At 42.6% G+C, this 13,074-nt stretch overlaps 1 protein-coding gene across 3 annotated transcripts in view; it reads right to left on the bottom strand.

Moving 5' to 3' along the window:
• LOC109905720 (replication protein A 70 kDa DNA-binding subunit) overlaps window positions 1-12,271 on the bottom strand; it is a 39,213-nt gene extending 26,942 nt beyond the window's left edge. Inside the window, exons 1-12 of one of the 3 annotated variants that reach the window (XM_020503255.2) lie at window positions 12,100-12,271; window positions 11,847-11,897; window positions 11,522-11,600; window positions 9,785-9,893; window positions 7,698-7,786; window positions 7,463-7,534; window positions 5,676-5,805; window positions 5,269-5,371; window positions 5,118-5,186; window positions 4,642-4,834; window positions 2,158-2,294; window positions 486-634 (exon numbers count right to left, since the gene is read on the bottom strand). In XM_020503255.2, the coding sequence (XP_020358844.1) occupies window positions 486-634; window positions 2,158-2,294; window positions 4,642-4,834; window positions 5,118-5,186; window positions 5,269-5,371; window positions 5,676-5,805; window positions 7,463-7,534; window positions 7,698-7,786; window positions 9,785-9,893; window positions 11,522-11,600; window positions 11,847-11,897; window positions 12,100-12,123 (1,205 nt within the window). In that variant the 5' untranslated portion in view covers window positions 12,124-12,271. The remainder of the gene's footprint in view (window positions 1-485; window positions 635-2,157; window positions 2,295-4,641; window positions 4,835-5,117; window positions 5,187-5,268; window positions 5,372-5,675; window positions 5,806-7,462; window positions 7,535-7,697; window positions 7,787-9,784; window positions 9,894-11,521; window positions 11,601-11,846; window positions 11,898-12,099) is intronic. The other 2 variants (XM_020503254.2, XM_031790856.1) reach the window with 2 other exon arrangements.
• Between the last annotated feature and the right edge of the window lie 803 nt (window positions 12,272-13,074).

The raw sequence follows: 13,074 nt of genomic DNA, 5'->3' as shown, positions 1-13,074 counted from the left end.
TCTTTTGAATTTAGTTGACATTAATATGAAATACATTTTTTATGTTCTACCCCATCAATGTGATCAAAACAAACGCTCCCATCACCACAATCAAGGACAAATTTGTGCACATGTCATTTGTGGCTTCTTTTGAAGGGCAGATAAGTAGAAAAAGGCATTTTCCACAGTTTAAGAATGATTTGCAATCATATGTAAAGCTTCATTGAAGTAACCCCCCCACATCTTCACTAACGGAGGTAGGCTAATCTAGATGATACAAGCCAGAGCACGCACCCCTCTCAGGGTTTGGGGGATCTGATATTTAACATTCAAATTCCTTTAGAATTCTGTCAGTGGAGCAGAGGATGTGAGAGATTCGTTCCAGGTCTTAAAACCAAAATATGACCCAATAGTAGCTCCATACATACCCAGGCTGTTCTTGTATAACAGTCACAGAGGATGTTAGAACCTAAAGCTATTTGGGTCGAGATGAGACAGACACTTACCAGCCCCGCAGCTTGTATGCCTCAGGGATGTCGGGGTTGACCATGACGGTGCTGCTGAACGAAGCAGATAGAGATCTGCCCCCATAGTCCGACAGCTTGGCCCCTTTGATGGCCAGGATGGGCTGCCCAGAGCCATCAAAGGTCTCTGCCTGCAAATAGAACAGGTAGGTTGACTGAGGATACCAATGATATACACTTTATGTGCAAAACTACACAATTTAGTGGAGTCGGCTATTTCAGCCACACCCATTTCTGACTGGTGTATAAACTCGAGCACACAGCCATGCAATCTCCATAGACAAACATTGGCAGTAGAATGGCCGTACTGAAGAGCTCAATGCCACCTTTCCAACAAGTCAGTTCGTCAAATTTCAGTCCTGCTAGAGCTGCCCCAGTCAAATGTAAATGCTGTTATTGTGAAGCGGAAACATCTAGGAGCAACAACAGCTCAGGCGCAAAGTGGTAAGCCACAGAAGCTCACAGAACAGAACCACCGAGTGCTAAAGCGAGTAGTGCGTATAAATCGTCTCTCCTCGGTTGCAACACTCACTATCGAGTTCCAAACTGCCTCTGGAAGCAACGTCAGCACAATAACTGTTCGTCAGAAGCTTCATGAAATGGGTTTCCATGGCCAAGCAGCTGCACACAAGCCTAAGATCACCATGCCCAATGCCAAGCGTCGGCTGGAGTGGTGTAAAGCCATTGAACTCGTGAGTAATAGAAATATAATCTCTGGAGTGATGAATCAAGCTTCACCATCTGGCAGTCCGACAGACTAATCTGTATTTGGCGGATGCTAGGAGAACGCTACCAGCCCCAATAAATAGTGCCAAATGTAAAGTTTGGAGGAGGAATAATGTTCTGGGGCCATTATGTTCTAGCAATGTTCCAACATCTAGTGGAAAGCCTTCCCAGAAGAGTGGAGGCTTTTATATCAGCACAGGGGGGACCAAGTCCATTTTAATGCCCATGATTTTGGAATGAGATGTTCGACAAGCAGGTGCTCACATACGTTTGGGTATGTAGTGTATCAGCACCGGGGGAGAAAAATAAAGTGAAAAAATATTCTTGCAATTGTGTATTTACTAAAGCTTATTGTTCTTTATAAACTATACATGTTGTGTACCTCTGCCAGTGCCCCCAGATAGGGGATATCTGCAGAACAAACAGAGGGAACAGTGTGCTGTAGCTTGTCAGAATGAAAGAATTGTGGCAAACTAAGCATAGCCCCATTGAGCCACGTATAAAATCAACTGCAGGATTTGGGTTCCTTCATCACACTGTGACAGGGTATATTCTCAGTGACTTCAACCACATCAGCTTCTATTAAAACACACAGAGAGAGAGACAGAGAGAGAGCCCAGTGCTCAAATCTCCTCTCCCTCTTCAAACTGCTTAACAGACATTTCCAAACACAGGGAGGCACACGGCTCACAACACTTTTTCAAATAGGAGAGGTGTACTGTAGCCCTACCTGGGGCTCTGGCTGACAAGACACAGGGACACAAACTTAATGCAGGTGTGTACAGCACACAATGAAGGTGCTACAGCATGTCACCAGCATGAGAGAAAGTGACTTTCATCCTCTCTTTATCCAGCAGGACTGTCCCATTGTGTCCAGACGCATATAGACCATCTATGGCTGCGCTAGTGTCTGTCCCCCAGTCCTCACCTCCTCTCCCCACAGGGTGACCTCCACCAGTTTACCAGACTGGTCCATCAGGTTGAGCGTCCTCTTGGAGACCTCACGGTTGTTCTTGGTGTTGAGGCGGGTCACGTCGGACACGCTCTTGCACACTCCAATCACATCTGGAAAAAAAACAATCACGTCATTAGCACAGTCGACACTAGCGCAGCCATAGATGGTCTTTATGCGACACGTGATCAATATTTATAATATGTACAGTGGGGCAAAGAAGTATTTAGTCAGCCACCAATTGTGCATGTTCTCCCACTTAAAAAGATGAGGCCTGTAATTGTCATCAGGTACACTTCAACTATGACAGACAAAATTATTTTTAAAAATCCAGAAAATCACATTGTAGGATTTTTAATGAATTTATTTGCAAATTATGGTGGAAAATAAGTATTTGGTCAATAACAAAAGTTTATCGCAATACTTTGTTATATCCCCTTTGTTGGCAATGACAGAGGTCAAACGTTTTCTGTAAGTCTTCACAAGGTTTTCACACACTGTTTCTGGTATTTTGGCCCATTCCTCCAGATCAGTGATGTTTTGGGGCTGTTGCTGGGCAACACGGACTTTCAACTCCCTCCAAAGATTTTCTATGGGGTTGAGATCTGGAGACTGGCTAGGCCACTCCAGGACCTTGCAATGCTTCTTCTTACGAAGCCACTCCTTTGTTCCCCGGGCGGTGTGTTTGGGATCATTGTCATGCTGAAAGACCCAGCCACGTTTCATCTTCAATGCCCTTGCTGATGGAAGGAGGTTTTCACTGAAAATCTCACGATACATGGCCCCATTCATTCTTTCCTTTACACGGATCAGTCGTCCTGGTCCCTTTGCAGAAAAACAGCCCCAAAGCATGATGTTTCCACCCCCATGCTTCACAGTAGGTATGGTGTTCTTTGGATGCAACTCAGCATTCTTTGTCCTCCAAACATGACGAGTTGAGTTTTTACCAAAAAGTAATATTTTTGGTTTCATCTGACCATATGACATTCTCCCAATCTTCTTCTGGATCATCCAAATGCTCTCTAGCAAATTTAAGATGGGCCTGGACATGTACTGGCTTAAGCAGGGGGACACGTCTGGCACTGCAGGATTTGAGTCCCTGGCGGCGTAGTGTGTTACTGATGGTAGGCTTTGTTACTTTAGTCCCAGCTCTCTGCAGGTCATTCACTATGTCCCCCCGTGTCGTTCTGGGATTTTTGCTCACCGTTCTTGTGATCATTTTGACCCCACGGGGTGAGATCTTGCGTGGAGCCCCAGATCGAGGGAGATTATCAGTGGTCTTGTATGTCTTCCATTTCCTAATAATTGCTCCCACAGTTGATTTCTTCAAACCAAGCTGCTTACCTATCCCAGCCTGGTGCAGGTCTACAATTTGGTTTCTGCTGTCCTTTGACAGCTCTTTGGTCTTGGCCATAGTGGAGTTTGGAGTGTGACTGTTTGAGGTTGTGGACAGGTGTCTTTTATAATGATAACAAGTTCAAACAGGTGCCATTAATACAGGTAACGAGTGGAGGACAGAGGAGCCTCTTAAAGAAGAAGTTACAGGTCTGTGAGAGCCAGAAATCTTGCTTGTTTGTAGGTGACCAAATACTTATTTTCCACCACAATTTGCAAATAAATTCATTAAAAATCCTACAATGTGATTTTCAGGATTTTTCTCTCTCATTTTGTCTGTCATAGTTGAAGTGTCCCTATGATAAAAATTACAGGCCTCTCATCTTTTAAGTGGGAGAACTTGCACAATTGGTGGCTGACTAAATACTTTTTTGCCCCACTGTATGTGAAAATGTCCATAGATAGTTGAACAGGGCCCTCTGGTCAAACGTAGTGCACTATATAGGGAACAGGGTGTCATTTGGGAGCAACCTATACTCTGCCATCTTAACCCGTTCGTCCAGTCCTTGCTAGGTTACAACTGATTTAAGCATGCTTAAGATGTCTTCAACATCACGAGGTTGGCTGGGCCGACGCCTGCTGGTCCTGAAGAGAAATGACTAGACAGCTAGACAAGCTGCAAGGAGTCTATTATATTACCATCATTACAATTTAGGATTAGTTCCAAATGGCATCCTATTTCCTGCACAGTGCACCACTCTTGACCGGCGCCATATAGGCCCCGATCAAAAGTAGTGCACTATATAGGGAATAGAGTGCCATTTGGGATGCTGACTATAGCTTATTACTAACTCATTTTACCAGTTCTCCCTCCTCTCTGCCATAGGGCCCAAAGTCAATCTGCACCACAGGCCATTACTGTCATCAGCGTCATTAATGACTTTTATATCTGCTCTTAGAATTACCTCCCTAGCGCATCAATCTCCCCTACCACTCTATTGAAGCTATCCCTATGATAGGATAATACAAATAATAAGCTAAGTCTGTTATTAATGACAGTTATCATGCCCCGCCAATCCTGCCTGGACCACCCATCCCTCCTCCTTTGCTACACCTGCAACTTACCCAAAATGGTGTCCTTTTCTCGGGCCTGCAGGTCGGCGATGGAGACGAAGTTGCACTGCACCATGGGTACGTCCTGGGTGTCTTCACAGGGAATGATGGTGGACTCTCCATTCAGGGTCATCTCATAGTCATTCTTCAGGGATGAGTACTGCTTGTTGGCGATCTTCAGGGATCCCTTGGAGATGTAGAACACCTGGACATGGATCAAAGAAGGTTCAAATCTAAAATAGATCTGGACACATGATTCATTTCAGCTGAATACTGATGTAGGCTGTAAATAAAGCCTGGCAGAGGATCTGAAGCAGAGGATCATGTTGCTACTGTCGTGTGTCTCATTTTGGAGGGAATCATTCATCTTCGATTTGTATCATTATATCCAATTCAGCACATTGAGATTGATTACTCAGTTCACCAAAATCTGCCAGTGACAGACATATGGTGGATAAGCATCATTAATAGGAAGCAGTTCCTCTCACCTTGCCAGTCTCAATGATGCTGTAGAATTTGTCCACCTCCTGGGTAAAGGCAGTCACTCTGATCTCTCCCTGCATCAACACACAACAGTCAGCTACGGACTAGCTCCACACGATCCAACACGAGAAACCCTTTTCGTTAGCATTTACTCACACTCTCATCCACAATCTCCATAGAGAACAGCTTGCCGTCCCCACGAGAGTTGCTCCAGGTGCGGATTCCGCTCTTGTTGGTGACACGGGCTCGGATGGTCCACCTGACAGAAAATAACCAATGTTAACGTAGTTGTTGGATGGAAATCTAGTCCTTGAAAAGACCTTGAACAACTATCTATGGAATAAATCACACAGACACATCAGACCGTCAATATTCAGTATGGTACAACAGGATTATAATGACTCAAGAGACCATGTTGTTTGAGATGGTCATCAAAGTGATAGGTTGCATCCCAAAAGGCACCCTATTCCCTATATAGTGCACTACTTTAAAGTAGTACACTACATAGGAAATATGGTGCCATGTGGGACTCAACCATAGACGGGTATAAGAAGACCACTCACTTTGACTGGTAGGGGTTGAGGCTGGCGATGGGCACAACTTTGGAGGATCCCCCAGGAGTGCTGGGCATGGCAGACGGAGGCATGCCCTTCTTCCCCCCAAACGCTCTGCTGGGACCTTTGTTCATGGAGCCTTATGATAGATAGGGAAATTAAAAAGAGAACTGAGGCGTTATTGGTGCATATAGAGAGCAGTGATGGAGTGGCAAACTCAAAAGAATAGACATCTATAATTCATCAGGGCTGAATTTCAAAAATCGAATTTCTTTGGATCACAACTCCTTGATCAATGTAATTATCTCACTTCATGAAAGTAGTCTCGCATCACAGAAAAACATAATCAGGAAGAGTAGTGGATTTATTGCGGTAGGTTTGGGATAGTAGGAGAGGAGACAAACCCCCCAACTAAGTTGTATGAGTATGAGATGTTTCTGTGAGAGAGACGATGATTCACATATCAGACTCAAAGCAGACAGAAGTGTGAAATAACAAACCAAAGCTGCTCTTCCCACAGGAAATTGGTGCATGAGGCCTGACTTTGAGGTTTCTCTGTCCGGACAAGCGCTAGCTGCACATTTGATTTGTGTGCATCTCACACTTTGGATTACAGCTCAGAGTCCACTTTGCCAACCACCGCATTTCTAGTAATTAAGCCCCCAGATCCAGCAGCACAGCCACACAACTGAACAATAATAACTGTGCTGATGAGGATGCAGCTCACCATCACTACTTCAATTCCCTGACATCAGATTAGTGGGATGAATACCTATGACCTGGACCACAAGATGATATAAGCTCCTGAAGCAGTAGATTGGGCTAAGAGTTCATCTGTCATGGTTCACAAAAAGCCTTATGATACTGTAGGTTAGCACGAAGAAAAGTTTCCTTTAGCCCTGCATATTTTCATGAAATAACTGGGTAAACACTTGTAATGTGCAATGATTAGAATTGGTTATTCAGTCACAAGAGATGGGTTTAGAATTAAGCATTCATTTAATTACCTGCACACTTTCGCTTAGACCTATTTAGGGAGCATTAGTAAAAATACATGCTAAATTAAAGTAGAATAACAAAACATGTATATTTTGGAATCAATGTCAGTCGCATATTATTGATAATTAGGCTACCCATCACGTACCATCTCATCATGATCACCATTTCAGTACTATTTATAACCAAGTGCTTACCTAATTACCTGACGAAAAGGGAACCGTCAAAAGAGCTGAAAACCATCAATACTACTGTATACTCAGATCACGTCTGACTGACGAGCACATCTGGACTACTGGAAATAATAACCCGTGTGACGTACAGATGGTTCACCAGCAGCATTTCTCTAAGACTGATTTTACTGGCTTATTTTCAACAAAGAGACAGAATATAGACCTAATATTTTGTGCTTATCAGCATCACATGGGTCAACTACCATCTTAGTAAGATAAGTAGTAAGATAAGTATAATGTTACAGATGACTGCATATACCCAAGAGGCAAATGTTAATTAGCTAAGCGTTCTGACAAAAACAGCAGCGGTCATATGTTCAGTAGATCTGAGGATTTTAACCATTTTGCATAAATGCTGCCATCTACTGTAAACTGAAAGAAAATAGCCGAAATTGAAATGTTTTGTAACCTTCCAAATCATTTTAAATAAATATATATAGCTGCAAAACATCAGGAATTTATCTTGAGAAAACGGTCCATTAATGACCCAACCTCTCAATTCAACTCCTGGTACATGATGTGAAAAGACAGATTTAAAAGCAAAGTGAGTGATCAGGAGTTGTATACCATCAATTCCATTCTGGGGTTGCAGGGGGTGGACTGAAGGATTGGGGGCTGACTGTGGGGGTTTACTCTGACCTGCAAGGGAGATGAGGAAGTGAAAGGTCAAAACTCAAGGAAACTGCACATTCAACACGGTAGGCTATATCCATGTTTGGATTCAAACATTTGTTCAACTTCTGTCCCCCTAAGCCGTATGATATGGTGATGGTTAGAAATGCAGTATGGGCTGAAGACTCACCTTCAACGTAAGGCTGGGGCTCTCCGATCTTCCCAGCCACCTCATCAGCAGACTTCACCACCTCCATGTCCAGTATGACCACCACACGCCTGAAAAGAAAAACAGATTAACAGCTGCTTCGTAAATAACATTCCAAAGACTAAACACATGGTTGATAAATATACAGTTGAAGTCAGAAGTTTACATACACTTAGGTTGGAGTCATTAAAACTCGTTTTTCAACCACTCCACAAATTTCGTGTTAACAAAGTATAGTTTTGGCAAGTCGGTTAGGACATCTACTTTGTGCATAACACAAGTCACTTTTCCAACAATTGTGTAAAGACAGATTATTTCACTTAATCACAATTCCAGTGGGTCAGAAGTTTATTTACACTAAGTTGATTGTGCCTTTAAACAGGGTATACATTTCCAGAAAATTATGTAATGGCTTTAGAAGCTTCTGATAGGCTAGTTGACATCATTTGAGTCAATTGGAGGTGTACCTGTGGATGTGTTTCAAGGCCTACCTTCAAACTCAGTGCCTCTTTGCTTGACATCATGGGAAAATTAAAAGAAATCAGCCAAGACATCAGAAAAAATATTGTAGACCCCCACAAGTCTGTAAATTGCTCCCAAGAGTGAACCAAACGCCTGAAGGTACCACGTTCATCTGTACAAACAGTACGCAAGTATGAACACCATGGGACCACGCAGCCGTCATACTGCCCCTCAGGAAGGAGACGCGTTCTGTCTCCGAGAGATGAACGTACTTGGTACGAAAAGTGCAAATCAATCCCAGGACAACAGCAAAGGACCTTGTGAAGATGCTGGAGAAAACAGGTACAAAAGTATCCACAGTAAAACGAGTCCTATATCGACATAACCTGAAAGGCCGCTCAGCAAGGAAGAAGCCACTGCTCCAAAACTGCCATAAAAATTAGACTATGGTTTGCAACTGTACATGGGGACAAAAAAAATGTACTTCTTGGAGAAATGTCCTCCGGTCTGATGAAACAAAAATATAACTGTTTGGCCATAATGACCATCGTTATGTTTGGAGGAAAAAGGGTGAGGCTTGCAAGCCGAAGAACACCATCCCAACCGTGAAGCACGGGGGTGGCAGCATCATGTTGTGGAGGTGTTTTGCTGCTGGAGGGACTGGTGCACTTCAAAATAGATGGCATCATGAGGTAGGGAAATTATGTGGATATATTGAAGCAACATCTCAAGACATCAGTCAGGAAGTTAAAGCTTGGTCGCAAATGGGTCTTCCAAATGGACAATGACCCCAAGCATACTTCCAAAGTTGTAAGCAAAATGGCTTAAGGACAACAAAGTCAAGGTATTGGAGTGGCCATCACAAAGCCCTGACCCCAATCATATAGAAAATCTGTGGGAAGAACTGAAAAAGCATGTGTGAGCAAGGTCTAGAAACCTGACTCAGTTACACCAGCTCGGTCAGGAGGAATGGGCCAAAATTCACTCAACTTATTGTGGGAAGCTTGTGGAAGGCTATCCGAAACGTTTGACCCAAGCGAAACAATTTAAAGGCAATGCTACCAAATACTAATTGAGTGTATGTAAACTTCTGACCCACTGGGAATGTGATGAAATAAATAAAAGCTGAAATAAAGGATTTTCTCTCTACTATTATTCTGACATTTCACATTCTTAAAATAAAGTGGTGATCCTAACTGACCTAAGACAGGGAATTTTTACTAGGATTAAATGTCAGGAATTGTGAAAAACTGAGTTTAAATGTATTTTGCCAAGGTGTATGTAAACTTCCGACTTCAAGTGTGTGTGTGTGTGTGTGTGTGTGTGTGTGTATATATATGTATGTAGGTATATATATATATATATGTGTGTATGTGCATATCCATTGTGTGTGTCCCCATATTAACAGCTCTAAAAGTTTGTGACTCATCTCAGCCAATCTATCGAAAGGAGAAAAATGATGCAGCAACAAGGAGGACCTACATGAACAGCTAGCCTACATTAAAGTTATTTGAATAAACCATGTTTTCAATAGAAATGGACAGAAAAGGGTTAGTCATTCTGTAGGCAGGAAAACATGAAAAGATCAAAAGATAGAAGCAACATACCGTCCATCCTTTAAGATATTGGTCACGCTCCTCTTCAGCTGACAGATACAGTTTGGGGCTAGTCGGTTGTCCTCAGCCATTGGGTTGAGCTGGGTGGAGAGCATGAACGCTACAGGAGGGACAGAGATGTTAGAGACAAGACAGACCAACACAAACATCGGCAGTGCAGTAGAGGGTGGCCACCCACCGCACACGCCCATTGCTTGTGTTAGTCTGTCTTTGTCTATGACAGCTGATGATATGCATCGACCAACTAAACCCCCATCACTGACAGATACAAACAACATGCAATCCTTGGTAGTAAACATGGAACAGAGCTAATTGCAGCTCCGTCTAGTCTGGGATGAGGATAGATTTAGATCCCAAAAATATGTTCCTTAATAGGTCTTATTTTTTCATGACTATGTTATCACAATACTTCTTAAACTATGCCAAATTAAAAGGAAGAAATTGATTCATGTTTTTTTCTTTGACGACTTCCAGCTCTCTATTCCTTTTACTGAATGCTGACTACCTACTGCTGGTTTGCCCTAGGCAATCCACAGCATAAATCACATCCACAGCACAAAACACACCAAAGTGCCCCTGTCAGCGATTTACCTTGATATTTTCAGGGTGAGACTGTGGAAAGAGACTAAAACTCCTTTTGATTTACCCTGTTGTCTTTGAAGTCTAGCTCCTGGTGTAATTCAGATTACGACAGGATTGCACTATGGGGTGCAGTTTCTCAACAGCTTCATTTGGCAGGTCTCTAACATCTCCATTAAGAATATCCTTAACTTTAATTTAAACTGATACCTTGACATTTACTATATATCCAATACAATTTGAACCAAGCATTAATTTAAAATACTGGCATATATTATTCAAACAGAAAACGTTAGTTTTCTTTGCATGCCTTTACCACAAAGCAATGCTATATATGTTTAGCTTGCTTCATTTGTGTCACCAAACCCACTGGCTCCAGGTCATCTATAAGTCTTTGCTAGGTAAAGCCCTGCCTTATCTCAGCTCACTGGTCACCATAGCAGCACCCACCCGTAGCACGTGCTCCAACAGGTATATTTCACTGGTCACCCTCAAAGCCAATTCCTCCATTGGCCACCTATCCTTCCAGTTCTCTGCTGCCAATGACTGGAAAGAATTGCAAAAAAGAAGCTGGAGACTCATATCTACCTCACTAACTTTAAGAACCAGCTGTCAGAGCAGCTCACAGATCATTGCACCTGTACATAGCCATCTGTAAATAGCCCATCCAACAACCTCATCCCCAAACTTTTATTTATTTTTGCTCCTTTGCACCCCAGTATCTCTACTTGCACATTCATCTTCTGCACATCTATTACTCCAGTGTTTAATTGCTAAATTGTAATTATTTTGCCACTATGGCCTATTTATTACCTTGCCTCCCTTATCCTACCTCATTTGCACACACTGTAAATAGACTTCTCTATTGTGTTATTGAATGTATGTTTGTTTATTCCATGTGTAACTCTGTGTTGTTTGTGTCACACTGCTTTGCTTTATCTTGGCCAGGTCGCTGTTGCTAATAAGAACATGTTAACTAGCCTACCTGGTTAAAGCCTACCTGGTTAAAGCCTACCTGGTTAAAGAAAGGAGAAATAAAAAATGTATAAAAATGTGCCACCTGTAATGGTCACCTGCCTCCTGCTCTACAACCATTTCTGAGTGTACTTTGAACAGGTGGTGGAGTGGATTTGGAATAGTTCTACTCACAAGACATTGAGTGCTGTCCATCACTCATCATCAGACGAAAGCGGGCTTGTCCACTGCCTCCATCAATTTTACGGATGTTCTGAAAGAATATGAATACAGGAGTGCGGTCGACATCATCTTGTGGTCCAAATCTGTATTACCATCTTGGGGAATATCCTTGTCTTAAATGTTGTATGTCCATACTGTCCAAGTTAGCTAATTGTTGACAATGCCAGTAGTCATTCTTCAACAGTTGGCCCTATTAACTTGGCCAACTAACAGGTTAAGTTCGCTAAAGTTAGCGAGCTAACGTTAGCTAGCTACTTCCACGTCCATTCATACTCACCACTAATTGAAGTATGGGGTTTTGTAAATCATTAGAGCATTTGGTTAGGGCCTGTTGAAAGAGTAGAACACAGCTTGAGAGAGATGAAATATATATATAGATGGCTACCTAACGTAAGCTAGCATTGTGGCTAGCTCAACAAAGCAGCAAGTCAACACTCAGTGCACAGTCCCCGTCTGAAAACCATCTTCCTCAATGCTGGGAACACTTTGTTTGCATGCTTTCTGGGATGTCATAAAATGCCACCACCTACCTCAATCGCTCCCTTTGTCAGCATGTTGCGTTTATAGCTATGTAGGGTAAAAATGTATGTTTTAACTCAAGAGAGGACAATCTCACTTCTACAGTGGCAGTGTTGCGTCTGTGGCGCCAAATGTATGCCTGAACGCGCGAACTGTTCATGACGTCATCGCGTCATTTACTGCTAAGTCTTCCGGTTTCTCTTATAGATTTAGGATCAGTTTACACTCGCCAAACCACCTTTAGCAACAGGCAGTAATATAAAAAACTGACCTTAGAACAGCGTGACGAGCCAACGGGCCTCTATGACACTTTGGTTAAACGTGTAAAAAAGTGTTTATATAGTAAGGCATTGCAATGCCAAAAATTGCTTTATAAGAACACAAAATAACAGTTAATAGCTGCTCATTTTATTAGATGTCCTGCAAATCCTGCAACATTTATGAAAACCGTCTTTGTTGAAGCAAAACAAGGCGCTACATGGTCAATCTGGAGTCTGCATTGGCCATGCAGCATTTATGGTGATATGGCTTCTGAAGAAGTCAGTGCATTCAAATATATTGTGCTTCGCTGAGCAGAGATGTTGTGAAAGAAGTTGTCAAGGAAGTGAGTTTGTGTTTATACAGGACCTCACGCCCCCACTTACCTTCAACCTTCAATCATGTCAATGCAGAGCTATATAGAGCCCTCTGCATTGTTACAAAATTTGGGAGGCGGAAAGTCATGCGGTATGAAGCTCAATTTGACCTCTGTATGCACCGAAACCGTCCATAGAGTCTCCATAAACATTTTCAGATCAAGCATAAATTGATCCACCCCGCCCATATATTGTTTATCAGTTACTTTACACCACTGCGGTTTTGTCACAGTCCCTTCTAACGTGTCCTGCATGGCTTGTGAGCGTCTTAGGAAAATAGAAGACGTGCATGTCCCTGAGAGTGTTAGCTTTCTGGCACGGGCTCATAATAGTCCCAACCGCCGTTCAAAA

Source organism: Oncorhynchus kisutch, linkage group LG15, assembly GCF_002021735.2.
Source record: "Oncorhynchus kisutch isolate 150728-3 linkage group LG15, Okis_V2, whole genome shotgun sequence".
Classification (NCBI taxonomy): Eukaryota; Metazoa; Chordata; class Actinopteri; order Salmoniformes; family Salmonidae; genus Oncorhynchus; species Oncorhynchus kisutch.
Note: the sequence above shows the minus strand (reverse complement) of the source record. Positions and strands in the feature narration are given on the sequence as shown.